Genomic DNA, 27,333 nt, shown 5'->3' with positions numbered 1-27,333 from the left:
TTTTTTAAAGATTTATTTATTTGTACATACAGAACTGGGGTACAGGCCAGAGGCTCAGGGGAGGCGAGAGGCTTCACCAGAGACAGAGTGAGGAACAGATCAGGCAGATCAATGAAGTCCACTGCTGAGGGGAGCATCGGGCGGGTCAGGAGAGGTCTGCCATGCCATGTGGTCGCCTCCGGGGCAGGTGGGAATCGAACTCATGGGGAAGTGGCTTTAGCTTCTCAGTGCAGTGCTTTAACCCGCTGCGCCACCAGGGAGGGCCATATTCTTTTCCAGATTTTTAAGGAATGATATCTGAATCCCTTGTTATATTTTTAACATTTCACTAGGTACTACCAGAACATTTCTGTCTAAATATGTTATTGAACTTACTATTTCTCCATCACCGGTAGCAATGATTTTTAAGTTTTGAAGTAACCATCCATCTAGGCGCTAACACTATTCTGTGTCCTACTGTGCCACATGTTAAAATTTGTAATTATTTAGTTTCATTTTTTGGTCTAATCAGCTCTCTTTATCAGCTTGCTTTGTGATCTGATTTGTACTTAAAGATCAATTTCTTTTGTAGGCTTCATGAACAGTTGACTGAGTCAGAACAGGCTGCCCAGTGTTACATCAAATATATCCAAGACATTTATTCCTGTGGGGTATGTGACTTGAGCATGAGAGTTGGGATGCTGACCTTATCCTTTCTCCTCAGTCATTCTTACTTTCTCTCTCTAGGAAATAGTGGAACACTTGGAGGAAAGCACTGCTTTCCGCTATCTGGCCCAGTACTATTTTAAGTGCAAGCTGTGGGATGAAGCTTCAACTTGTGCCCAGAAGTGTTGTGCATTCAATGATGTAAGTATCAGTTCTTTAATAGAATTTGGATTTTAGGCTCAAATCTGTGAACTTTATCGTGATTTCAGGGTGTGGGATTATTTATCAGTACACTATAGCCTGTTTTTAAGAGTAGCCTTGGACATATTTTGTTGCCTGATTTTGTTTCAGACCCGGGAAGAGGGTAAAGCGTTGCTCCGGCAAATTCTACAACTACGGAACCAAGGCGAGACTCCTTCAACTGAGATGCCTGCTCCCTTTTTCCTCCCTGCATCACTGTCAGCTAATAACACTCCCACACGCAGAGTTTCTCCACTCAATTTGTCTTCAGTCACACCATAGTTGGCTGCTTTCAAGCCAGCACATTGCCAGACTCATAGTAAGCCTTAACTCCAGGTAAAGAATGGCCACGTCTGTTCTTCCAAGGACTTTAGCTCTTTTTGTTTGTACAAATGGAAGCATTTCCTTGGGAACAGTTTATAAGACTCACTTTAAGAGGCAGATTGACAGAAGAACCCTGGCAGGAACAGACATTGTTTTTCTTTGCCAGTTAGAAGCACTTCTCTCTTTTGTTTAGAGTGTTCCTTAGATCTTGGCCTCCTTCCCAGACTTTTTTCTTCCCCCAGAAACATCCCTTTAACAGCACTTTAGCACAGGCAGTGCTACAAGAATGAAAGTTTTAATGCTGCTAGGAGTGCCAGCTTTAGAGAGGAAAGGAAAGGAGTAAAGTCTGCCACCCTACCCTCTGCTGGAAGTAGGGTCACAGTATATCCTAAGGTCAGGGCACTGGATAGACATGTTTTTGTTCTGAGATTTGCTGAGCATGATTATTTGATGTCAGAGACTGGTTTTAAATGGAATGAAGCTATATGTTTGTTATTCCTGGAGGGAGACATTTTTCCAAAACATGGTTTTGAGGAGGCATTTGGTTTTAAAATTGGAAGTAAATTATACTAGAATTAAATAAAAGAAGGGGCAAGAAGAATCTCACTGAACCTGGGACTGCTGATGGTCTTTTCTGAGGGCAAAAGACACTATAGTTAGCTTTAGCCCTATAAAAAGCAAAGCAAGGAGGTAGGATTACAGGTAATTTCATGGACATTTGGAATAAGTTTTGTGAACAATAAACTTACTTCATGCTGGCCTGTTGTAAATATTTTTGATGTTATTTCTTTTTCCCCTTCTATCTCCAACAATGTTTCCATCAGTCTTAATCTGATTAAACAAGGTTAAAGGAATCATTTCTGCTGTGCTGTTGGAGGGTTCAGGCCCATGCATATGTATTTAATAGGGGTAATATGTTATGACTATATAATATCTGCTGTATTTTGTACAGTAGATAGTATGGATTATTCTGAGTTGAGGGCTCAGTTTTTATATTGAGGAAGATATAGTATATATAACTTCCCTGGAATTAATTTCTTACCAAACTTTCTTAAATTAGCTGTACACTAGTTACTGGTCTCTACTACCATTTCTGTGTAAGAGTTCCTAGTTTATTCCTTTTTAACCTTGAGTGATGTTGCGAAATTTTAATTCAAATAAAAAATGTGAATAATATCTTTAATATAATTTTTTGTGTGTATATAAGTAAAAAAGCATGAGATTACATAGATGATTATATTACAAAAACAATATCTGAGAATTGCATTCTGGACAGGGCTTGAGGTATTTGGTAAAGCTTAAAAGAGACCTACTTCTTAAGCTGAGCAGTTTCCCACATCAAGGACCGTGATTACTCTCCTACCGCACAGTCTTAGTACTTTTTGCCAAAAGGCCCAGATTTTAGTAAAGGGGAGCGTCGTGAGCGCAGGATCCGGGCATAAGGACTGCAGTCGGCTGAGCTTTGACAAGTGGGTGTTCGAGGAAATAAGTTTCGAAGAAATGGTTTCTTCCCTGGGGGCTGTTGGTTTGGTTGCTGGTTCTCCTGGTTGGCTCCAACACGCTTCTTGGTAGAAGAAGCCTGGCCTTGGAGTTTTAGCACAGTATACTGCTCTGCGATGCAGGCTGCTTTCTTCCGGAGGTCCAGTTTTACTAGCATCATGTTATTCTGCAGCTCAGCCAGGGTCTGATCCTAAGAAGATTGATAAATTTATAGGAAATACATCTGTGTCAGGTGCATTTGAGAAACAAGAAGTCAAGGTAAAATATATGCCACCTACTAACAACTGTTTCTACAAAAATTAGTTCTTTTAAAATGAGAGGTTAAATAAATAGGAGCTATTTTCTTTAAGAATCTAAAGAAAAAGCAACTCATTAGAATGGTATTTGCTAGCACTGGAAATGAGTGGTATGAGCTTGAATAAGTTTACCTAACCTTCAAGAGCCTTAGTTCCTAGGTATCAAGTGCTGTGTCTATTCTAAAATATGAATTAAAATCTTTTTATTATTGGGCCTACCTAGTGATGCAAAGGGTTAAGTCACAGCACTATGAAGCTGTTGCAGTCACTGTAGCACAAGTTTGATCCCTGGCCAGGGAGGTGACCCACATGGTACAGCAGACCTCTCCTGTCTTGCCTGCTGCTCCCTTAGCAGTGTATTTTAGTTGATCTACTTGTTCTGCTCTCCATTCTGTCATCCTCTGGCCTACATCCCAGCTCTGGTATGCATAAATAAGTAAATCTAGTGACAAATGTTAGAGCTTAGTCATTAGTATTTTGTTTTAGTGGTACATATAGTAATGGTTTCCAATAGTCTAAGCAATTCAGATGAAATGTGATATGATCTGCTTCTCTACAATTGTAACAAAAAATGCCTATACCTTGTGCTTTGTGATGGTTATTTTTATAGTAAGAAAAACTCCCCTCATATAATTAATCATGCTAAAAATCTGCTCATTCTCAGGTGAGAGAAAAGGGGATACAAAGGCTGCCCTAACCTGTTTGATTAAGATGTCATCACACGTGGTTAGGGCTTGGCGAAGTTTTCCGGCTCCTGTGCTGTGGCAGCAGGCTCTCTCTGCTGACTGAAGAGACTCACCAAGTTTCTGAAGCTCTGTCCTCAGCAGCCTTATATTCTGAAAAAAAGGAGTAGGATTCAGAATGTGGCCAAGAAACCAGAATAATGACCTAGAGGAGTCAGGTGGCCATTTGAAGAGAAGAAAAAATTGCAAGGCTATTTGCTTTTTCCTCCTCATGGGAATCAGGGTTTAGAGTGCTGGAAGCTGCCTTAGGTAAGAGAAAGGGAATTACCTTCTGGCCTTCCTCTAACTTCTTGTCCACATCAGTTGTGAAGGGCTTGACTGAGGGTGGTGGATCTAACATTTTCTGATACTTTTGCAGCTCTGAAGGAAAAAAAAAAACAACCTTAATATGTAGGTGTTCTTGCCTTGGAATTACCTTTTGAACTAGCTAATAGCAGCTTGAGCAGGTATTAAAAGTGAGGCCACATGTATCCTGAAGTGAAAAGTTAAGGATGTAGCTCCCAGTTGAAGAAATTATGTTGGAGCTGGCATGTGAAGAGCAGCTCTTCCCTGAACTGTTGGTCCCTGCCTCATCTTCTTCCATACCTTCCGTGGTAGAGTTCAGCTCAGCTCTGCATTGTTCCAGTTTAGCTTTAACTTCTTGAAGCTGCTGGGTGGAGGCAGAAGCCATCAATCTCTGTGACCGTCGTAGGGTCAATTCAGACTCTGGTTGTTGATGGGCCACTGGCTGTTGTCTTGCTTCCTGCAAGAGTGCTTCTAGCTCTTCAATTTTTTCATCCCGCTCCTAAGCAGAAAGTATAGTTGTGTCCACAGTCCAACACATACTGCAGGAATAGCTGAACAAATGAACATATCAGCCTTCCCTGATACTCATGCCTTAAAAGCATGTTTGTGGGCCCTCCCTGCACACGAAGCTCTCTGCAACCACTACAGCACAAGTTCGATTCCTGGCCAGGGAGGTGACCCACATGGCACAGCAGACCTCTCCTGACCCGCCCACTGCTCCTCTCAGCAGTGTATTTCACTAGATCTGCCTGTCTGCTTCCCACTCTGTCTCTGGTGTAATCTCACACCTCCCAGGCCCCTGGCCTGTGCCTCAATTCTTGTGTGCATAAATAAATCTTTTTTAAAAAAAAGACTTGTTTGTTAGCACTTACCATCTAGCTAACCAAACCTTTAATTCACCAAACATAGATGACACAATGTACACTAAGGAGAGCAGAGAAAAGGGAGTTACATATTTCTGTCCCTATCAGTTTATAAAATCTATTTACCTCAGGTAAACAAGTGATGGATATAAGCAGGTAAGTGGGGCTGGTATAGGGCAACTCACCTGAAGCTCTTCTTGGTAAAAACTTGTCAGTGACTCCTTGAGGATCTTTAATTTCTCTTCATACTTTTCTTCTAGTAGTTCTTTCTGGGTGTCCAAATGTTCACTGCCAGAAAGGGGAAAAGAGAAGAAAAGATTATAAGAAGTGACTTTGGAAGACAGTTCTTGAGGTCCAGCTCCATCTTAGTCCCTTTTTCCCATCCTCTGATTCAGATGATAGACCAAAGGGGTCACTTGGCTGGTACCTGCACCACTGTTCCCGTTGTTGCATCTGTTCCACCATCTCATTGCAAATTTCATCACGGAGCTGCATCTCCAATTGTAACTTTTCCTGCCGTTCTTTCAAAAGCAGTGCTTTCATGGCATCCACCACCTGTAGAAGCTCCTAGTTGGGACACATAATCAGAGGTCATCAGATGCCCAGGCCCCAGATAGGCACAGATCCATCTGGAATGCAGAATGGAATATGTGTAGTCATCAACCTCCTGCACCAAAGCTCTTGTATTCTTACCTCTTTGCCATAAGTAGAGATGTCAGCTTCATTTTCAGTGTCCTCATCAATTCCTGGGTCTAACTTAGCTCCTGTCTCTGTGCTGGGAGATGGCTTCAAACTGTGTTCTTTGATAAATGAGTGTAATGATGGGAATCCCAGTTGTACAGGTGGAGCATGAACAAGCTGTTGGGGGAAAATTTTGAATTCATAATTAGTATCTAATAACCTCTTTAAATAAAAGTACCAGCTCAAAGTGAACAAAACATCCACCTACAACTTTTTACCTGGGTGGCAAGAGCTGAGAACTTGGCCACGTGAAGGGTCTCATCATAGGTAGATGCACAGGGATTCACGTTGACAATCATGCAGGAGCGACCTCGACCAGTGAAGAAGCCTTGGAAAACTCGAGTCAACTTGCTATCACGGAAGGGAACCAGGTTCTGCTTTGACCTGATAAGGAACCAGAGAGAAAAGAGCTGCGAACAGAACTCCAGCCTTGGGTGAATCCTAGTGGACACCAGGATGTCTCAGCATCTGAAAATTGCAGACCATTGGACCAGTTTGTAGTCTAAAGTTTACCGGTTCTGCTGGTTTTGGCGCAGGGCAGCGATACAGCGGCCCAGAGTGTGCAGAGAAGTGTTAATGTTTCCTGCTTCTTTTAGCCGCTCACCACTCCTTTGATCTTTGCATCGCTCTGAACCAGCCAGATCACAGAGTGACAACCTAGAAAGATGCCAGACAGAATCAGACATGAGGACTGTATGTTAGGAGACTTTTAGTCCTTCATACATAGTTCTAAGCAGGGGAGACCGCCCCCTCCCCCCAAGAATCTCTGTACCCAAGGAAGGGCAGCAGGAATCTATATAACAGGTAATTTCACTGAGGACCTCCATCTCCTTTCTACTACCCTTTATGGCCAAGAAGCCCAGATTTCTAAGTGAAAACTTACTCGCTGATTTTGGGGACTATATCCCCTTCCCCCTGAAGATGTAGGATCCGGATTGAGAAGATGCTGTGACTGATAGTTAAGAAAAAGAGAAACGTCAATGTATAGCTTACATGACCAGATGGGAGACTTATTTTCCAGGAACACAGCAAGAAAGGTTTACTTTTGCAACCCATTCACCTGCGACTAGAGTTCTGGTTCAGGTGGGTGCTGGCAAAGCTCTGGTTTTTACGACCCATTTTCAGGAGTTTCCAGGCCTCCTCAGCATCCTGAACATGAATCCAATTGAGATCTGAGGTCAAGGAAAGAAGGGCATATGTAAGTAAGATGGGAACACCTAGTCTCTTTCCAAGTTCCCTCTGGGGCTCACAAAGTCACCTTTGGTCTGCTCAGTACCTTTCACATAGGGATTGCCATTCTGGTCCTCACACAGTCGCAGAGTCTGCCTCTTGCGTTGCTGACTAGGTGGTTCTAACAGGTCATAAAGTAGTTCATTGTAGATCTCAAAGAAGGAAATCCAGATGGAGTAGCGAATATCTGTAGGGACACTTAAGGGGGCAGTATCTGGCTGTGCCCATCGGTGACTTGTTTCTGGGGAAGAAGGTAGTATACAGGATATCAACCTCAGGATGGTCCATCTCCCTGTTGGCCCACAGAGTATCCCCTGACAGCTTTTAGAGGAAGGGGACAGGAATTAGGATAAAGCCCAGTCATGATACATACCATCCAGCTGACTGCTGCTGGTAAAATGACTGGTGGAGGAGAGTCCAGCAATACCACTGTCAAAACTGGTGCTAGTACCTGGCTGACTTTCAATGTAGACACTCCTCTTCAAGGAGGTGGATAATTCCTCCTGTAGGAATCCAGGAGATGATAAGCAAAAACTTTGTAGAGATTTGTCCCTTTACCCTTACCCCCATGGAAAGTAACACTTTACCTCTTGGAGACCTCCATTTAACAGAGCCAATTTCTTCATTTCTTCCTGCCGGATTTGCTTACTGTCTAGCCAGATTACCTCATTGAAGAGCAAGGGCTTCAGATCAGGTATTGGATGAAGCTGGCCTTGGAGGCTATTGAAAATCAGAGCCAGGGATCGTGGCAGGATCCCTCCATCCTTGATGGTACCTGAAGACATATAAAAGACGGACAATTGAGGCAAGCTTTTTCTCCCCCATCAAAAGCTTATAGATCACACATTACAAGCCAATCAGCAATTTGATGAGAATTAATACTTACCTTGAATTGTGTGGGTTTTCCCGGAGTTGGTTACTCCATATGTATAGATGAGCCAGTTCTGTCCTTTGAGTACCTCCTTCACCATTTCCTTTATGGTCAGGTTGAAGAAGGATGCCTGCCCCACGTCTGGTCCAAAGATCTAGACACCAATCAAGTTTCTCAGAGGCTGATCTTTTATCTTCTACTCAATATTTGCAGAAACAGCAGATGCATCCCTTCCTGGGTGGTTGGCTCTGGAGATGACTTAAGCTGCTACTTACTACTATCATACCAGCTGCTCCCTAAATACTAGGGATTCAACCCCTCTGCTCACTCTTATCTAAATGAGCAAATGGGAATGAAGATTTATTTATTTATGCATACAGAACTGGTGTACAGGCCGGAGGTGCAGGAGTGGTGAGAGGATTCACTAGAGACAAAATGGGAACCAGAACAGGCAGAATAACAAAGTACACTGCTGAGGAGAGTAGTGAGTAAGATAGGAGAGGTCTACTGTGCCATGTAGGTGACCTCCCTGGCTGGGGATCGAACTTGTGCTATAGTGGCTGTGGCTAGAGCTTCCTGGTGCTGTGCTTTAATCCACTGTGCCACCATGGAGGACCCTAGTGATGGATGTTTCAATTAAGTCCTAACTCTATTACTGATAACTTACCTTGCTTCAGCAACATTATCTTTACTGAACCACAGTATACTTGCCAGGAAAATAGGATCAATAACAATGATCATAATAAAACTGGGGGGCCTCCCTGGTGGCATAAAGTGTTAAAGTGCAGCACTATGAAGCTATCCATAGCAACTGCAACACAAGTTCAATCCCCAGCCAGAGAGGGTACCCATATGGCACAGCAGTCCTTTCCTGTCTTGCCTGGTGCTCTCCTCAGCAATATATGTCAGTCAATCTGCCTGTTCTGCTCCCCACTCTGTGTCTGGTAACTCCTCTCAGTCCCTCATCCCTGGCCTGTATCCCAGTTCTTGTATGCATAAAAAAAAAAAAAAAACCTGCTAAGAATTAATGTATAGAAAATACTTGACACTGTTTAGCCAATGAAAAGGGTTCTCAAAATTGTAGGCATCCATTTTAAGAGACTCACAATAAAAAAGCTCCCTACATTTGCCCCTTTTTCATAGATCAGTACCTCCATACCTGGGAAAAGGTGAATCTGTGGGTGGCTTGTCCAATTCCCCGCTCATTGCTTCTCTGGGCAAAGGAGTCTTTAGGTGCCCGTAGAACAAGAGTCTCTACATTTTCAATATGGACACAACCCTGAGAATAGGGAAGATACAGTTACAGAAGTGAACATTTGCAATACTGCATCATTCCACCTTGAATTCTTTCCTTAGGTGCATACCTGATCTTCCTGTCGTTCCAACTCTGAAGGTAAGAAAGGTCTGACTCTCAGGTATACTTTCACCTTCTCTGTACTATCCTCAGATGGAACCTGTGGCAGACCAGAACCACAGATCAATCTTAGCAGTTACCTCTAAGCAGATGAGAAACAAAGCACAGTACCTGGGAATCATGCTATCATTATACCCATTCTACTTAAATGACTTTGTCTAGCAAGTCTTTGGTTCCAAAACATTCCAACTTTTCTAATACTTTACCAATCTTCCCTATCTTTTCTATCCCACAAACCTGGCTTGCCACATCTTATCTAAGAGCTGGTTGACTGATATGAAAATCAACATGTGACATTATGTAGTAATTCAGCACCAGGAAGGCAGACACAGCTAAATTTGCCTCCCATTCTATCATTCAATAACTATGAGACCATGAATAAGTTCTTTAATTTTTGCTGTCTTAGTTTCCTCTGTATACTGGGGTTAATGATAGCATGTACCTCATTCATTCAATAGGTATTTAGAATGCCTGCTCTAATTTTCTATGACGTAGGAACTTCAAAGGGTCCCTGGTAGCTCATAGTAAAGACATTATCAAGGCTCCTGCTATCATGAAATTTTATAAAAGAGGAGAATTTCAAGTCTCCCAAGGGACATTAGCTAAGTCTAGTAGAGGTTTCTTGTTTCTCCATGTGGGAAGTGCTACTTTTAGTGAGTAGAGACCAAGGATCCTGCTAATAAATATGTTAGGATTCAGAGGGGGCCCTCTATAACAAAAAAACTATTTGACTCCAAATATTAATAGTTCTGTAGCTGAGAAGCCCCAGCCTAACGTAAAGAGAAGCTCCTAAATGAAAGTTATGGTTGATTTTACAATCTGAATGTATACTCCAAACCTAGTTAATGGCAGTACAATCTTGTGCAACTAATTTAACTTCTGCTCCTCATGGCTAGGCAGAAATAACAATTACCCTTTCCTCAGGATTAACTGAAGTATGCATTTGATGTATTTTATTAAGGGAATATAAATACTAGTTCTCATAGACAAATAGTTCTGTAGTTTTCACTGTTGTGCTCTCAATTTTTTTTAACATCTTATTAATACGTATTTATTTGTCTTCCCTGTCAAACTTCCCAGTACCTGGGAAGGTACTGGGAGGACAAGGCATGGCAAAAAGAACTATGGAAAGTGGAGAAGACTCTTTCACATGGCAAAGAGGATAAGAAAGGTGACCACTAGGCAAAGGAGTCCCATGGCCTCTGAGAGGGCAAAGCCCAGATAGTGTAGAAGAGATGTTGCTTAAGAGAAGTGTTCCTGTCATAAGCAATGACTAGCTCCCGAACACATTCCTAATTCCAGCCTCAGAGCCAGCTACCCCTATTGTGGCAGCCCCAGCCCAGCTGGTTTGGAAGTTGCAGTTAGGAGTAAGTACTAAGCTGCTGGGGCTTTTATTTGTCAGTAAGCCTTTTAAGGAGGGGGTGTAACTAACTTAACACAAGCATACATTTTTGTGGGGAGAGGGGATACAGCAGGAGAGTTGTTCTCAGTGCAGAGAAGACAGAGAGGGGCCTCCATTTTGATGTCTCAGATCCTTAAGAATACCAGTTTTTGCAAATTATGTCATTCATATGTGCAACATAATGAAATTGAAAAGGAAAAGACAACACCAATACAAACCTTTGGAATAAGACTGCAGCAATGAGGTTACCAGAGGGGAAGGAGGGGGGAAGCAAAAGCTGAATGAAGGGAATCCAGTGAAGGGTTATAGGTACTTGGGTGGTGTCTTAACCATGAGGTCCAGATGTTAAATAAATAATTTGCACAAGGTCATACCGCCATGAAGTTCAATAGATATTCAGGTGTAATATCAACTATAGCTTGTCCGTCTGTCTATTGTAAGGGTAAAACATTACAGGTCTTTGAGCTCATATTAACCAGTATTTACGAGGCTGAACAGAAAGACGGTCTCCAATTCCTTTACCTGCTGCTTGTCGTCCAGGGAAGTGGAGATGACAGAGCAATCTGATAGTAGGTCCTTGCGTACCACAGACCCCAGATCTGCAGCAGTGGACTCAAACATGGGGGAGACTACCGCTTCCTCATCCGACAAGAAACCGGCCGGCGGAGAAAGGATCCCTTGCGACATGACAGCAGGGACTGCTTGCTTAAGTCTAAAAAGAGACAAGAGTGGATAGGGAGAAGAACCTTAAGAACAGAAGGAGCTGCAAATTTTTGGAAGGAAACAATTTCCTTGCCCGAAAACACCTTGATCTGCTTGGATTTCTACTTCCCACTCCCCTCAACTAGCAGCAGGGCGGAGGTTAATTAATCATTTGAGGTGGTATTTGCCACCGCCAGCAAGAACAGATACTCGATTCCAGAAAGCGGCCACGCTCGGTCTTGAGTGCCTCGCCTAACGGTGCGCCGGACGTGGTGTCAGGAGTCTAGGTTCCCTCTCCCAGCCCCACCACGGAAGAGAGGTACGGAGTGGCGAAAGGATACTGGCAGCTACACTCTTGGAAAGCCTACATCGCGAGACGAAGCGCAAGTGCCCCGGGATACTGGTCAGCCGCGCACTCACCCACGGACTCGATACTTGTTCTTCCTCCGGTATCTGCTTACAGTCGGCCTAAGAATGTGAGCTGTTGCCGAGGGAGAGCGCAACTCCACCCATGAGGGGCAGCTTTGTTACCGATATAATGTTTTAAATTACGCGCTGCGTTCATTCAGCCAATCACATCACGAATCCCGCAGTGACCAATCAGCGCAAGGAAAGGGGGCGGGCAAGACCGGGAAGCGGTTTCCGTAGGCGTGACCTTTTCACTCAGAAGTGGATCCGGGTTTCCAACTGTCGGCGGCGTTCCATGTTGGGTCATCTGGAAGAGCCTTCCAGCTTAACACTTTTTCGAGAACCGTAGGTAGTTCCTTTCGAGGCAGTCTAAAAGGAATCCCGAAGCTTCAGAGGCCGCCTTTCTTTAGCAACTTTCCTTACGAGAAGCCCCCTCAAGACCTGGTTGGGGGGTGAGAGCGCTACTTAACCCGGAGAAGAATAAAAACTACATGTCCCAAGAGGCACCGCGAACAAACACCGGCACTCTGTTTCCCAGAGTTCCTCGGGTTTCGGCCGTGTCGGACAGTGTTTCCTCAGGCCTTCGCGATTTCGGGACGAAGATGGCGACAGGAACGGGCAGTGAGTATTTGCACCGCTTTTCCTTGGTAGGCCTTTGTAGAACTGAGTCTGGGAACTAAATTTCTGTCGCACTTTGAGGGAGTAAGAGTAATGATTTTCACGAGAGCCCACGGTCTTCAGAGTGCTGTGCGTGGCGGCGTCGTGAAGTACAACGGTTGGGGGCCCAATAGTGTAGGGTTTTGATTCTCGGGGAGGCCACGGAGACTTGAAAGGTCCCAGCGAACCTGTATGTGTGGGTGCTCATTGAGATGAGATTAAGGGTGCTTCAGAGACGCAGTCGAGCAGCCGAAGAGATGTGAGCCAAACGGAATGTCTGGCCTCAAAAGAACCATTCGTTTTGACCAACGTTTGTGAGGCCCGTATTCTGTCTCACAACTGAAGAGGATATTTTAACCGCGAGATTTTTTGCTACTGGGGAACTTGAGTTTCGTGCAGCTCAAGTATTTCCCGCTGTTCTGTGAGCTGGGAAGGCAGGGAGCGCCGGCTATCAGCGAGATGTAAACAAGTTTATGCTAAGGAGGAGGCGGGGCAGTAGGAGAGGGGAGCCGCTCGGAATCTTGGGAAATAAACGCTTGCATTCAAATTGGAAAAAAACATTCTTAAAACTGTACTTTTAGGGAGAGCTACCGTATTTTAACCTGATATTTTCACCTCCTCCGCCTTTTTAAAAATAGCACATAATTGTATTTGAAGGGGTAAAATGTTTTGCCCAGATACTCATTTCTCAGGTAGTGAATGGATACACTACCAGAGGGATTGATACTGGAGAGGTGACAAATCAAGATTTGGTGATATTGACGCACTTTGCCTTAGATTTTATGTTTTGTTTGAGGTTTTTAACCCTTGCTTTGGGTCTTAAAAAGAGTTTCTCAGCAATTGTAAACTTGCCTTTTTCAGAACACAAGCTACTAAGTACTGGCCCCACAGAGCCATGGTCTATCCGAGAGAAGCTGTGTTTAGCATCTTCTGTCATGAGGAGTGGAGATCAAAATTGGTAAGGAATCTGGGATGTCTGCTTTCTTGAGATTAGAAGTTACCGGGTATTCCTTCACACTGATGAATTACTAGGGCTCCCCGGTGGCTTTATGGGTTAAAGCACAGCACTGTGAAGCTGTCTGCAGCCATTGCAGCACAAGTTCCATCCCCAGCCAGGAAGGTGACCCACATGGCACAGCAGACTTCTTGTTTTGCCTGAGGCTCCCCTCCACAGAATATTTCAGTCAAATTTGCCTGTTCTGCTCCCCATTCTGTCTCTGGTGAATCCTCTCATCCTCAACACCTCTGTCCTGTACCCCAGTTCTTGTGTGCATAATAAAATAAATCTTTAATTCAAAATATTCACAGAATGTAGTATTTTCACAGAATGTAGTGTATTCATTGAGTTGTGCAGTCATAACCACAGTTAATTTTAGGACATTTTCATTGACCTGAAAAGAAGCCTGTGATAGACAAGCCATCATTCAACTATGTTTTCTTCTCTTAAACTCCCTCTCCCAACCCCACGCCCTCAACAGGCACTCCTTTACTTTCTATCTTTATAGATATGCCTATTGTGGACATTTCATATAAATGAAATCATATAATTTGTTGTCTTGTGATCAACTGTAATGCTTTCAGATTCTTTCATGTTGTATATAGCCGGCACTTTATTCCTTTTTGTTACTAAATAATGGTCTGTTATGTAGGTGTGACACATTTTGTTTATCCATCAGTTGAACATTCATGTACAAAGTTTTGTGCAAACACCAAAATGTGAAATTGCATATGGTAACTATATGTATAACTCTTAGAGAAACTGTCGCACTATTTTCAAAAGTGCCTTATTGTTTACATTTTCACCAGCAATAAATGAGGGCCCCAGTTCCTGTGTGTGCTCTACACTATCATCTATCTTTTTGCTCACAGCCATGCTAGTGGTACGAAGTTGTATTTCACTGTGGTTTTAATTTTCATATCTGATAACTAATGATACCCAGCATCTTTTCAATTTTCTGTTGGTAATTTATATATCTTTTCTGGTCAAATGTCTGCTCAGGTCATTTGCCCATTTTTAAATTGGGCTATTTGTTGTTTTAGTATTAGTTACAAATTCATTATATGTTCTGGACACAAATCTCTTTTGTCAGATTATTTGCAAATATCTCCTATTTTGTGTGTTTTGTTTTTACTTTCTAGGTTGGTATCATTCACAGCACAAAGGTTTTAAAATTTGATTATGTCCAGTTTATCTTTTTGGTGCTTGGGCTTTTCATGTCATAGTTAAGACACCATGTACTTCTGTGTTTTCTTCTAAGAGTTCAGTAGTCTTACATATTTAGATCTTTGGTCCATTTTGAGTTGTTTGTTCCAAGATGGGGGTCTCTTTTGTATGTGATTGTCCAACTGTCCCAGGACCATTTTTTCCCTCATGAATTATCTTGGCACTCAGTATTTCTTTTTAAGTACCAGAAAGTAGAACTGTGGTTTCCAATCTTGTTTACCACCCAGACATAACCTTTTTTAATTTTTAAAAGACAAGTTATTCATCATTATTTCTTCAGATTAAACTTTCACATATGCCCCTTTCTCAATTGTAGGAAAATTTGTTTTAAACCAGGGCACTTTTTTTTTGAATTTCCAAGTGCCCCAGCAGAATTCATCTTCCCAGTGAAGACTTTGTTCTTTTTGGCACCCAGAGAAGAGATTACTGGACAAGGTTCATTATTGTCCAGACAGTCCATACAGAGTTAGGGTTTGGTATTTCCCATTACTCTGTGATGTTGGGCAAGATTCAGAACTGTCAACTTTCTCTGCTTCGGTCCATCCATCCCTTTAAGTTCATCCATTTTGAATTTAGCTCTGTGTACTTACAGAATTTCTCTCTTTACTGATTGTCCTGCTGTATCACATTTTTTTAGGCTTAGAGTATCAGCATTTCTGTAGGATGTTTCTTAGGCGCGTGATTGCTAGATCCAAGGATTATATCTTTAATTTTAGCAGTCTCCCGTCATAGACCCTAAGCATTACAGAATTTTTTTATTTATAAAATGTTATTACTTGGTAGTTTTCCTGTTTATCAGCAATAATATCTTAATTGCTAGTCAGATCTTGTCAATTTGTGGTAAAACTATTATTGACTTGGCTTATTGATATTTTAGCTAAAAGTAAATCTAGCTAGTTTTGTTAGTTAGGTACTGCCCTAGGAAAAGGTATTGCTGCCCTTTTTGGAGCACTGAAAACATTTCATTAACTCCTATTGCTTTTCTAGATGGGAAACTTTCATCCTAGCATAAAGAAGTGACAGAAAGTAGTTACAAGCATTATTTAGCAAAACTTTGTGATCCTTATTATTATTTAAGCATTGATTATGTTTTCTTTGACCTATTTCTAATCTTTGTGGCCCCTTCTTTCTTTAATTTAGTCTGCCCTTAATGGGAAGGAAATTGCTGAAGTTAAAACCTTATTTATAAAACCTAGATGGTGAAATTCCTTTCTGTTTAATGATAGAGTGCAAGCCTTTTGGTATGTATCCCTGTTTGTGAGAGTGCAAGGGAGGAAGTTAGAAAGTATTTAGGGAGCAGACCACCAAAACTTCTTGGCATCTTGTATCTCCTTGCAAATTTAATGGAATCAAATAGTCAGGAATAATAGGTAGCTAGGATATTCTAGGTAGTAGCTGTTTTGAGCTAAATTAAATAACCCCTATAACCAAGTGAAATACACTAATTAGATAAATCTTTTTGAACTTAAGAATAATTCAGATATAAGCAACACACCAGATAAAGTAGTTTGAAATAGTATCCAGTTGGCCCTCCCTGGTGATGCAACTGGTTAAAGCGTAGCACTGCAAGCTAGCCACAGCCGCTTCAGTGCAAGCTCGATCCCTGGTCTGGAGGTGATCCACATGGTGCAGCAGACCTCTCTGTCTTGTCCACTGCTCCCCTCAAAAATGTACTTTTGATTTTTTTTTTTAAAAAGATTTATTTATTTATGCATACAGAATTGGGATATAGGCCATAGGTGCAAGGCATGAGAAGATTCACCAGAGACAGAGTGGAGAACAGAATAGGCAGGTCTACTGAACTATACTGCTGAGGGCAGTAGTGGGTGAGGCAGGAGAGTTCTGCCATGCCTTCAGGGAGAGTGGGAGAACTTGATAGTACTGCTCTTTAGCCCCTAGTGCCACCAGGGAGGGTCCTGCTCTTCCTTTTTGGTAACCAGTAATAATTGACTTTATAAGCTAAAGATTTTGTTTGTTTTTTTTTTGTTTTGTTTTTTAGTTCATTCGTTAGTTTTCTCTATATAGCCTATGAGTGTAGTCATCTGATGTTTCTTTCTTCATCTGACTTACTTCCCTAATCATAATATCTTTTAGGTCTGTTCACATTATCACAGATAGCAGGATTTGATCCCTTTATTTAGTAGTGAAATAGTATTCTATTCTACAACCAGTTGTCTACCTGTGGGCATTTAGATATTTCTAGTTCTTCACTATTGTTAATAATGCTGCAGTAAACATGAGAGTGTATCTATCTTTTAGATTAGTATTTTTTTCCCTTTTTCAGTAAATACCTAGAATTTTTTGGTACTTAATCACTTATCTTTCTATTTTTAATTTGTTTTGGTATCTCCATACTGCTTTCCATCATGGATGTACCAACTTCCATTCCTACTACATTGTACAAGGATCCCCTTCATTTCACGTCATCTGAAACACTTATTTTCCTTTTGGGTAATAGCCATTCTCACAGGTGTGAGGTGATAGATGATAGCTGTTTAGATTTGTTTCATCAATATTTTTATGGACTATTTGATATTTCACAAAGTTAATGTGCCATAAGTTAAACATCCTCTTCCAGGCATTTATGAAGAATCTGTGTCAGTCTCATAAAGTCTACATGGTGCTTTCTGTTGTTTCCATATATTAAATTCCCAGGAGTTGTATTAATGAGTCAGACATCTTTGACACTGGAATAAAGTACAGATTGCTTTTTTAAAAACCTAGCTTTTTCTGGGCCCTCCCTGGTGGTATAACGAGTTAAAGAAGAGCACTGCAAGCCTAGCCGGAGCCACTTCAGCACCAGTTCGATTCCTGGCCAAGGAGTTGACCCACATGGCGTGGCAGACCTCTTCTGGCCTGCCCGCCTCTCCCCTCAGCAGTGTACTTCATCAGTCTGCCTGTTCTGCTTCCCACTCTGTCTCTGGTGAATCCTCTCACTGCCCCTGCACCTCTGACCTGTACTCTAGTTCTGTATGCATGAATAAATAAATCTTTTAAAAAAAAAAAACAAAAACTAGCTTTTTTTAAAAACCCAAAACTAATGTAAAAATAATTTCCCAAATAAAAATAGAAATAATACTTTACTGGATTCTAATACCATCGTTTCTCCTCAGAAGTAAATTACCCAAAAAATGATTTAGCAGTGATTCTCTCCCTTTTAATGACTTTTGTCATTTTCCATACTCAGATATTCCAGAATGATTTCTAGTTGCTTGTTGTTCTAGTTGTGTGTGTTTGTGTGTGTGTGTTTCAGAGATTTAATTATTTATGAATACAGAAATGGGGTACAGGCCAGAGGTACAGGGCTGTAAGAGGATTCACCAGAGACAGTTGGGAACAGAACAGGCAGGTCGACAAAGTACACTGTTGTGGGGAGCAGTGGGCAAGGCAGGAGAGGTCTGCTGCACCTGGCTAGGGATTGAACTCATGCTAAAGTGGCTGTGGCTGGCTTCTTAGTGCTGTGGTTCAACCCATTGTACCACCAGGGAGAGCCCTTCCAGTTGCTGTTTTTTAATCCAAGTTGGTATTCTTCACTGTTAGGATCCTTCTCTTTTTTTTCTATTTTGGTGTGTTAATATGGGTTTTTCTCATTTGGTAGGGTATCAGTTAGCAGAGCAATCAAGCCCTTTGCAGAGCCTGGACGCCCTCCAGACTGGTTCTCTCAAAAAGTAAGTTCCCAGCAAAATACTTTTTTCAGTTGTTTCCAAATTCACCCGTTTTTTGTTTGTTTTACAAACTGTTCATATCAGTGTAGCATAACATTTAAGAATCCAAGCTTGGGAGTTGGCTAGATCTAGATTTAGTATGATTCCACTTAAAAATTTTGGAACATGATTCTCAGTTTTGTCATATGTAAAACAGAGGTAAAAGCTGCTTCAATTCTCAAGATGCAGTTTGCATTTGCTAAATATGCTGTAAAGCATTTAGTGTACCTGGTGTATGGCTAATACTTCAGTAGATATTAGCTATAAATGTTGCTTATTAGCTTGTATTTTCCTCAGTACACAAACTCGAGGCCAAGTGAGAGATACCCTTTTTTGTGCCCTTGTGTTGATTATTTTTAATTTATTTTACTGCGGAATAATTTGCCTCCCTAGAAACTACTCATATGCTACATGTAGCTCTCATCTCTAAACTTTAACATGTTGAAATTTTAAAAGATCTTTCTTGTACATACTTGCTCATCATATTTCTGCTTTTCCCCACAGCATTGTGCTTCCCAGTACTCAGAACTTCTGGAGACCACTGAAACCCCAAAGTGAGTGCAAAGACAGGCACTTAAGCCATGTCTCCTTAGTGTAGACTATTTATTGAGGAAATCTGTTTTATACCTATTTATATTGCTGGACTATAAAAAGTATATCAGATGTTACCTATAATTAGGTAGTAGATAAGGCTCAAAGAAAAGAAGTGGGAATAGGAATCAAATAGTCTCTTTCTCAATGTGGTGTTAACATTTTTTCCACAGACGGAAACGAGGTGAAAAGGGAGAAGTGGTAGAAACTGTTGAAGATGTCATTGTTCGGAAACTGACTGCTGAACGAGTTGAGGAACTTAAAAAAGTGATAAAGGAAACCCAGGAAAAATATAGGTACTTACCAGAGAAAATACCAAATGGTTGAGGAAGTCAAAAGGGGCTGAGTTCTGATACTGGTAATAATTTTTAATATAGTAGGTTAACAAACCCAGTGTACCTTATTCTTCCTTTTGTCCTACAGACGGTTGAAAAGAGATGCCGAACTTATTCAAGCTGGACACATGGACAGTAGACTGGATGAGCTTTGCAATGACATTGCAATGTGGGTTATATTATATTGTTCTCCGTGTGTTCTCTTTTACCTCTTTCCTCCCCAAGTAATCTGGCTTATTTTTTCTATCTGGTACTCCTTTAGACTTGAGAGATCCTGGAAGGGAATAACTGCAGAATGGGCTGGGCTGGGTGGGGGGTGGGTTCAATCCTAGAAGGTAATGAGATGGAACATTTTATTGTGCATTTAGTTCTGACTTAAAAGTGGCTCTGGTTTGCCTGGGTAAAGAACTGATAGTTAGGTGCAAATTCCCTATTTGCTGATATGGGTTCCTGTTTAAACACGTCAGAAAATGCTAACCTGGCAAAAAAATTTCCTGTGCAGGCACTGATAACTTGTAAGAGCTAGAGTTGGCTAAGATCTAACCTCTGATTTCCCTCCTAGGAAAAAGAAATTGGAAGAAGAAGAGGCTGAAGTAAAGAGGAAGGCTACAGATGCTGCATATCAAGGTAAACTGAGTGATTCCTCTTTAGAAATTAACTGCATTTTGTAACAATTCATTAATTACAATTTCTTTGCACTCTTTCCTCTGATATCTCTCTTACCATGATGAAACATCCTTTTATGTCCATGAAGAAACTTAGGTAATAATTGAGGTTCAGATGTCACTAATCCTTTTATGACAAAAACACTTATAATTGGCTACCAAACATAATTAAAATTTTAGAAGTCAAAAGATTTTTGGAAAGGGCCCCCCCAGTGGCACCAACAGTGTTTCAATCAGTCTGCCTGTTCTGTTCTCCATTCTCTCTCTGGTGAAACCTCTCACCATACCCCCCTACACATACACACGTCTGGCCTGCACTCTAGTTTTTGTATGCATAAATAAATAAATTTTTAAAAAAAGATTTTTGAAAATAATAATAGCTAAGCTGTTAGATGAGGGAAGGAAATTTTTTTTTTAATAATCAGTTTTTTTTCTTTCAATATTTATTTTGCATAGTGAACTGGGGTGTAGACCAGAGGTGCGGGGGAGAGAGGGGGTGAGAGGATTCACCAGAGACAAAGTGGGGAGCAGAACAGGTGAGTTTACTGAAATACACTGCCATGAGGAGGTAGTAATAAGCGAGACAGGAGAGGTCTGCTGCTCCACATCAAACTTAGGTTATAGTGGTTCTAGTGCTGACACTTATCCCCAGACCATCAGGGAAGTCCAGAGGAAGGAACTTAAATATTTATAACTGAGCGTACATGTTTCTGAGTCAGTAAGATCTTATTAATAGCAGAATCTTAAGAAGTTGTTAAAGAGGATATTGAAGAGGTACTTAAACCATTTTACTCTAAGGACCTTTGGGATACTTAAGTAGTTAAATGACTTTATTAGTGTGAGTGTTTGTTTTCCTTAGGAAAAATTAAGCTAAAAAGTTACCCATCTGGAGTCTCCCTGGTGGCGTAAGGGGTTAAGCACAGCACTAGGAAGCTATCCACAGCACAAGTTTGAGCCCTGGCCAGGGAGTTGACCCACTTGGCACAGCAGACCTCTCCTATGTCGCCCACTGCTTTCCTAAGCAGTGTATTACAGTACATCTGCCTTTTCCGCTCCTCATTCTTGTCTCTGGTGAGTCCTCTCACCCCCTGCACCTCTGACCTACACCCCAGTTTTTGTATGCATAAATACATAAATCTTTAAATAAATAAAAAGTTCCCAGAAGTATTCAACTTACTAATCTAAATTCATAATTGTTGCATTAGTGATGTGGCATCCTTTTTTGTCCCTTATTTTGTAATAGCAGAGTATGTCTAGTTTGATTTGTTTAACCTTGGAGACTTAGAATTTACTCTTTCATGGTCTAGCTCGTCAGGCAGTAAAAACACCCCCTCGGAGGTTACCAACCGTGATGGTCCGATCACCTATAGATTCTGCCTCCCCAGGAGGTGATTATCCACTTGGGGAGTTGTCTGCAACCAGTATGGAAGAGGCCACCTCTGGGGTGAGTGTGTTTCCATCTGCAGAAATTGATCAACCAAGGGGCATTAAGCCAGCAGAGAGCTGAGTGATGAGGACACCAATTTCAGCCTAGAGGCACCTTCCTCTTTTGGTCTGAATGCTAAAGACTTAATTTACCATTTTCTTTGCTCTAAGATAAGGATGAACCTAAAAATACTGAGACTTTTGACTCTTTGAGATAGATAAAAGACGGTGTTTTAAGGAAATGTTTGCCAGGTGTATTAGTATAAAATTCTTGCTAAAATGAGACAGTTTCTTTGTAAATGTAATGTTGGTAGTGAGTAAGGAGTTGTAAAAGGCAGATTGGGTAGAATATTTGCGTCAGTGTGGGTTTTAGTGGGTGGAAGATTAAAAATTATGGGGAAGAAAAGTATAACTGAGAACAGGAGTGCTAGAGGGTTTCTGTGTAGTTCCTCTCAGGACTAATAAAGTAATAGTTAGACACACTAACCCATCCAGGTTAGTAGGGAACCTTCCAGAGTTTGAGAAGTCAGATAAAGGTTCTCTGTTGTCTCTTAGGTAACCCCTGGGACTTTGCCGAGTACCCCAGTCACCTCGTTTCCTGGGATTCCTGACACCCTTCCTCCAGGCTCTGCACCCCTAGAAGCCCCCATGACCCCAGTAACAGATGATTCACCCCAGAAAAAGATGCTTGGACAGAAAGCAACTCCACCCCCCTCCCCTCTGCTGTCAGAGCTCTTGAAGAAGGGCAGCCTCCTGCCTACTAGCCCCAGACTGGTATGGAGACTTCTGTGGGTGTTTGAGAGCTGTGGTGATTTAGTACTTGGAAGGGAGTACCTGGGACCTAAAATGTGACATGGAAAAAAAAAAAAGTTCAAAAGAAAAAGGGTGTAGTTAAATGTTAACTTAAACCAAAGAATAAGTGCATAGTATCCTTGGGTCCTGAGGTATCTGAACAGCGATTATTTTGGTTCTCCAGAGAGTTTATACATTTTCAAAATTAGTGTTTCCCTTGGGTATGAAATGATTATCTCTGGATATTAACTTTTAGTTTCATGAGGTTTGGTCAACTGCTGGAACTTTTGTGGGAAGTGGTAGTAAAGGAAAACTTGAGTGTAGCCTTCATCTCTGTTCTTCCCTGGTAGGTCAATGAGAATGAAATGGCTGTGACTTCTGGCCACCTGAATAGTACAGGTGTCCTCCTGGAGGTAGGCGGGGTCCTTCCCATGATACATGGTGGGGAGATGCAACAAGCACCCAACACTGTTGCAGCCTCCCCTGCTGCCTCAGGTATGTTACCAGTCTTTCATTATCTGCTTTATTTTGAAGAAATTGAACTTAGCGTTGACTATTGATGATTTCTAGCTTTTTTTTAAGCAGCTGTCAGTTTTAGAATTGAAGTTCCACATTGGAGCTATTTAACCTATAAAACCACACAGTGTTTCAGATTGTAAATCCAGTCTATCTTCAAAATATTATCTCTCCATGACCACAGCATAGTTTCTAATATTGAAGAATAATAGTATTTGAAGAGTAGTACAAAAGGAATGGTATCTCTGGAGCTTATAAAACCAGGTGTTAGAGACACCTGAGTATATAGAATAATGGGACAAGATTTGGAGCTAGAGAACTGTGCTTGAGTCCCATACTGCGCACTAATTTTATGATCTGGAAATGGTTAACTGTGGAGCCTCAGATTACTCTTATTAATTGCCATGTGTTTACTTCATAAGGATGTATGGAGAATTACAGGGCATACAAAATATAAGATAAAAAAGAGAAAAGTGTTTTCTAAACTGCCAAACAAATATCAGATACTGGTATTTGAATGATACTGAATTTGGGTGGCTTACAGCTTACTTCAGCTTTAAGTTTTAGAATTGAAGATTTAATCATTCCAGTTTTTTTGTAGGTTACAGATTTAATCATACCAGTTTTTTTTTTGTAGGGTCTTTTTTATTCAGTTTTCTTCTGAGGGAAAACCTCATTATTTCATGTGTTGTATGTTCTAGTGGTCTGAGTCATTCTTAACTTGGCAGAATACCTTAAAGGATATATATAATAAACTTACTTAAAAGAGGAGTTGCTTTCATCCTTTGAGACCTAAGTTTTTTCTTGGTTGAGTCTTAAAGTGCCTGTTGCTTCTTGTTCATATGCTTCCTTCTTACCTCATTTTGTGTACCTCTTTGTTAGGTGCTCCCACTCTTTCCCGGCTTTTAGAAGCTGGTCCTACACAGTTCAGCACACCTCTTGCTTCCTTCACTACTGTTGCCAGTGAACCTCCAGTTAAACTTGTGCCACCCCCTGTAGAGCCTGTGTCCCAGGCTACCATTGTCATGATGCCTACGCTGCAAGCACCATCCTCTGCTCCAGCTGTCTCCACTCCTGAGAGTGTAGCTCCAGGTGCGTCCCTGACCCACGCCCTGAGCAGCCGTAGGTCCAAACTTTCATTTTAAGCTTCAGTTAGAGAACGGTGGCTAAGAACATCAGCTCCAATCCAGATATTTCTATTCTGTTCTCCATGGATATGTGCCATGCTTATCTTTAGAAAACCAAAGATATGAGGTGGGTGGGTATTTTTATGTGTTGGGGAGGGGGAAGGCTAGGTTTGTGTGTGTATATGTATATATGAATGATTGGTCTTTACATTATGTTCTCACCTTTCTAGATAAAACTGGGGAGAAAAATCATACACAGATGTAAGATAATTTTTTCTGAACTTATATACATAGGTACTTAATATCTGTCTACAGCCTTGGAGTGATCTCCAGGTACCAAATAAACTGCTGAGATGCTTTTCTCTTTCTCTTACTCAGTAAGTCAGCCTGATACTTGTGTTCCTATGGAGACTGTTGGGGATCCTCATACTGTGACTGTTTCCATGGATAGCAATGAAATTTCCATGATCATCAACTCTATCAAAGAAGAGTGTTTCCGATCGGGGGTAGCAGAGGCCCCTGGAGGATCAAAGGCTCCCAGCATAGATGAAAAGGAAGATATAGACTTGGCTGAAAAGATGGATATTGCTGTGTCTTACACAGGTGAAGAGCTGGACTTTGAGACTGTTGGAGACATCATTGCCATCATTGAGGACAAGGTAACTATTCAACAAAGCCCCAGAGAATCTCTCATGGGTCCAACATAGGCTTCTCCTAGTAAGCATAAACAAACAACTCACCTGCTTCTGCCCATCTCCATAATCCCAAAACCCTTTGATGCTGACTTACTAGTCATCTCCCCAGCCATCCCTATGTTAAACTGGTTTGCACAGGACACTGTCTATTGGTTGCTTCTACTACATGGAGAGAGAAGCTACAGATTCAGGCCACCTTCGTGCTAACAGAATTGAGGGACCTGGGCTTTTTTCTGTGACTTCAACAGTGTATGTATTATGGGACAGGTAGATGATCACCCTGAAGTGTTGGATGTGGCAGCAGTGGAAGCAGCACTGTCATTCTGTGAAGAGAATGATGATCCCCAGTCACTGCCTGGTCCCTGGGAACATCCTATCCAGCAGGAGCGGGACAAATCAGTTCCTCTCCCAACACCAGAGATGACAGTGAAGCAAGAGAGGTTGGACTTTGAGGAAACAGAAAACAAAGGAATCCATGAACTGGTGGACATCAGGGAGCCAAATGTTGAGATCAAAATGGAGCCTACAGAAACAGAGCAGGGCATTTCAGGGACTGAAATAGCTGGAGTTGTACCATCCACGAGTATGGAACCACCAGAACTCAGAAGTCAGGACTTAGATGAAGAACCCAGAAGTACTGCAACTGGAGAGATTGCTGAAGCAGATGTTTCCAGTGGAAAAGGCGATGAGACTCCACTTACAACTGTGAAGACAGAGGTATTTAAAATTAGGGACTGGGAGGATAGATTGTTACACCTTAGGTAAGAAGTAACAGTTTAGGCCTTTGGTTTTCCTATTATATTCCTGAGTTCTGACATGTTTGATGTGTCAAATCCTTACATGTGATAGATACTATATACATTTACCTATTCTTGCTAAGGGTGCCCGTTAGAATTATATTAAATGGGTAGTCTTCTGTAGTCTCATTTTCATGGAAAAATAAAATTTTGTATTCTGTAGTACTTAGGGGATTTGTTCTTTTTGGTCTTCAGGCATCCCCTGAAAGCATGTTGTCTCCATCACATGGGTCAAATCCCATTGAAGATCCTTTAGAGGCAGATACTCAGCACAAATTTGAAATCTCAGGTAAGTAATAAGGCCAGGAAATCTGTACTCTGTGACTAACTTGCAATCATTTACTTTGACTTCTGAGGGATTGTGGGTTGTGGGTAAGGTGAGGTAGAATAGTTAGCATGAAAAGGAGAGCTGCAGGAGAATATTGTCCGTAGGAAGGGGAAGGCTAAGGTGAAAAATCTTCAGGTAGTCTTTCTCTCCTCTGCAGAGTCATTGAAAGAAGAATCAGGGACTATTTTTGGAAGCCAGATAAAGGTATTTCAGACTTTTCTTTATTCCTTTTGCTATGTGATTAGATTCCTTTTAGCACTACCTTCTTAATGAATTTCAGTAAACTTGCATCTTTATTCTTTAAAACAGGTTAAGGAGTTTTAAATGGGGGTTGGGGGGAAACTATTGGACAGTAAGGCAGTGTGGTAATACTATGGCAAAATGTGCTGCTTCCCGTTTGAATTTGTGAACATTACACAGACCTTTCTTTGCATTGTAACACACTAAGAAGCTTTGCTATATACAGGCTGATTTGGTGACTAGGGATTCCAGAGCTAGGATAAACAGAAGAAATCTAGTTATTTATTGTATAATCAGAAAAATCCATTTTCGTTTCAAAATTAAAGAAGGCAGTAGCAACAAACAACCTTAAAGTAATGTGATGTGAGCTTGCTCCATCAGATGAGACACAAAATAAAACTATTTTTGATAACTTTGTACCCAGGGTCAGAGTTCCTCTCAACAACAAGGGGAAAGAAGGAACGCCTCTTAGCTTAGTCTTAAGTAAGTAGCTTTTTTTTTTCTTTCTTTTAAAAAGATCCTGGATCTTATTCTTTGTCCAGGTTCTAAATTACTTGATCAGTCAGTGTCTGTATATAGATGATAGTATAAGTGATAGAGGGCTCAAGACAGGTAACAATTCAAGGCCATTTTCTAGAGTTGATCTTATGCATAGCTGGATAGCCCTATTTGCATTTGTTGACTGGAACACATTGTGTCTAAGGATACCCCAGGTGAAGATGAGGAGGAAGATGGAGTCAGTGAAGCGGCCAGCCTAGAGGAACCTAAGGAAGAAGATCAAGGAGAAGGCTATTTATCAGAAATGGATAATGAACCCCCTGTTAGCGAGAGTGATGATGGTTTTAGCATACATAATGCTACACTACAGTCCCATGCACTGGCAGATTCCATCCCAAGCAGCCCTGCTTCTTCACAGTTGTGAGTATCAGATTATTTCTTTGAGTTGAGTTAAGAGAGGGTCTTTTCTTTCATCTTCCTTTTTCAGTCTGGAACAAAAACTAGGATTTTTTATTTTATCTCTGGCTTTTTTTTTTTTTTTTTTAGCTCTGTCTGTAGTGAGGATCAGGAAGCTATTCAGGCACAGAAAATCTGGAAGAAAGCCATTATGCTTGTGTGGAGAGCTGCAGCTAATCACAGGTAAATTCATTATACCACTCAGAACATTTTCTATTCCTTCTCATTGTTAATGACTAGAGAAAAGTCTGAATAGGCTCAGTGTGGGACTGGTGGGTGTTTATTTTTAGAATCTTCAGATCTTAGAGCAAGTTCTCTTATCTGTACTTCTGGAGGAATGTTAGTAATTACCCCTTACTTTTTTGCACAGGTATGCCAATGTTTTCCTGCAACCTGTTACAGATGACATAGCACCTGGCTATCACAGCATTGTCCAGCGGTAAGCCATGATCCATTGAGCATGACTTAGCCTGGATTATAAGTTGACTAGTTGAGGGCCTTTCTGGTGGTGCAGGGGTTAAAGTCAGCTCTCAAGCTGCCAACAGCCATTGCAGTGTGAATTCAGTCTCAACCCCCCCCCCCCCCCCTGGCTATCACAGCATTGTCCAGCGGTAAGCCA

The 27,333-nt window shown here is 41.4% G+C and overlaps 3 protein-coding genes across 6 annotated transcripts in view; 2 read left to right on the top strand and 1 right to left on the bottom strand.

Annotated features, from left to right (window-relative positions):
* The window catches only part of CDC23 (cell division cycle 23), an 18,673-nt gene extending 16,704 nt beyond the window's left edge, over window positions 1-1,969 (top strand). The window contains exons 13-15 of the mRNA XM_012727751.1: window positions 536-650; window positions 727-846; window positions 997-1,969. Coding sequence (XP_012583205.1) covers window positions 536-650; window positions 727-846; window positions 997-1,167 — 406 coding nt within the window. The 3' untranslated portion in view covers window positions 1,168-1,969. The remainder of the gene's footprint in view (window positions 1-535; window positions 651-726; window positions 847-996) is intronic.
* Window positions 1,970-2,064: 95 nt separating this feature from the next.
* KIF20A (kinesin family member 20A) lies at window positions 2,065-11,729 on the bottom strand. The gene is made up of 19 exons (XM_004686768.2): window positions 11,677-11,729; window positions 11,077-11,266; window positions 9,103-9,192; window positions 8,898-9,017; window positions 7,754-7,892; window positions 7,455-7,642; window positions 7,241-7,370; window positions 6,914-7,108; window positions 6,698-6,809; window positions 6,521-6,589; window positions 6,151-6,294; window positions 5,856-6,021; window positions 5,590-5,754; window positions 5,324-5,463; window positions 5,082-5,184; window positions 4,334-4,532; window positions 4,017-4,108; window positions 3,704-3,841; window positions 2,065-2,899 (listed from the first exon to the last, which is right to left on the bottom strand). Exons 2-19 carry the CDS (start codon window positions 11,239-11,241, stop codon window positions 2,582-2,584), a joined length of 2,673 nt encoding a protein of 890 aa, XP_004686825.1. The 5' UTR covers window positions 11,242-11,266; window positions 11,677-11,729; the 3' UTR covers window positions 2,065-2,581.
* Window positions 11,730-11,956: 227 nt separating this feature from the next.
* The window catches only part of BRD8 (bromodomain containing 8), a 34,405-nt gene continuing 19,028 nt past the window's right edge, over window positions 11,957-27,333 (top strand). For 2 of the 4 annotated variants that reach the window (XM_012727948.1, XM_004686764.2), the window contains exons 1-17: window positions 11,957-12,285; window positions 13,183-13,279; window positions 18,144-18,213; window positions 18,754-18,803; window positions 19,014-19,136; window positions 19,264-19,344; window positions 19,738-19,802; window positions 21,148-21,284; window positions 22,408-22,552; window positions 23,456-23,665; window positions 24,079-24,359; window positions 24,663-25,112; window positions 25,388-25,481; window positions 25,678-25,724; window positions 26,464-26,678; window positions 26,805-26,897; window positions 27,085-27,153. In XM_012727948.1, the coding sequence (XP_012583402.1) occupies window positions 12,156-12,285; window positions 13,183-13,279; window positions 18,144-18,213; window positions 18,754-18,803; window positions 19,014-19,136; window positions 19,264-19,344; window positions 19,738-19,802; window positions 21,148-21,284; window positions 22,408-22,552; window positions 23,456-23,665; window positions 24,079-24,359; window positions 24,663-25,112; window positions 25,388-25,481; window positions 25,678-25,724; window positions 26,464-26,678; window positions 26,805-26,897; window positions 27,085-27,153 (2,357 nt within the window). In that variant the 5' untranslated portion in view covers window positions 11,957-12,155. Of the gene's footprint in view, window positions 12,286-13,182; window positions 13,282-18,140; window positions 18,214-18,753; window positions 18,804-19,013; window positions 19,137-19,263; window positions 19,345-19,737; window positions 19,803-21,147; window positions 21,285-21,820; window positions 22,040-22,407; window positions 22,553-23,455; window positions 23,666-24,078; window positions 24,360-24,662; window positions 25,113-25,387; window positions 25,482-25,677; window positions 25,725-26,463; window positions 26,679-26,804; window positions 26,898-27,084; window positions 27,154-27,333 lie in introns of those variants that run through there. The other 2 variants (XM_004686763.2, XM_012727949.1) reach the window with 2 other exon arrangements.

The sequence above is a fragment of the Condylura cristata genome, unplaced genomic scaffold, assembly GCF_000260355.1.
Source record: "Condylura cristata isolate star-nosed mole 26May11 unplaced genomic scaffold, ConCri1.0 scaffold00021, whole genome shotgun sequence".
Taxonomy (NCBI): Eukaryota; Metazoa; Chordata; class Mammalia; order Eulipotyphla; family Talpidae; genus Condylura; species Condylura cristata.
Note: the sequence above shows the minus strand (reverse complement) of the source record. Positions and strands in the feature narration are given on the sequence as shown.

What these genes read in the sequence shown, in the direction of transcription:
- KIF20A (XM_004686768.2), bottom strand. Translation starts at nt 11,241, where the DNA reads ATGTCGCAAGGGATCCTTTCTCCGCCGGCCGGTTTCTTGTCGGATGAG. An exon ending in TTTACCAAGAAGAGCTTCAG is followed by an intron (nt 4,533 to 5,081) that starts GTGAGTTGCCCT and finishes CTTTCTGCTTAG; the next exon opens with GAGCGGGATGAAAAAATTGA. An exon ending in AGTTAGAGGAAGGCCAGAAG is followed by an intron (nt 3,842 to 4,016) that starts GTAATTCCCTTT and finishes CCTTTTTTTCAG; the next exon opens with AATATAAGGCTGCTGAGGAC.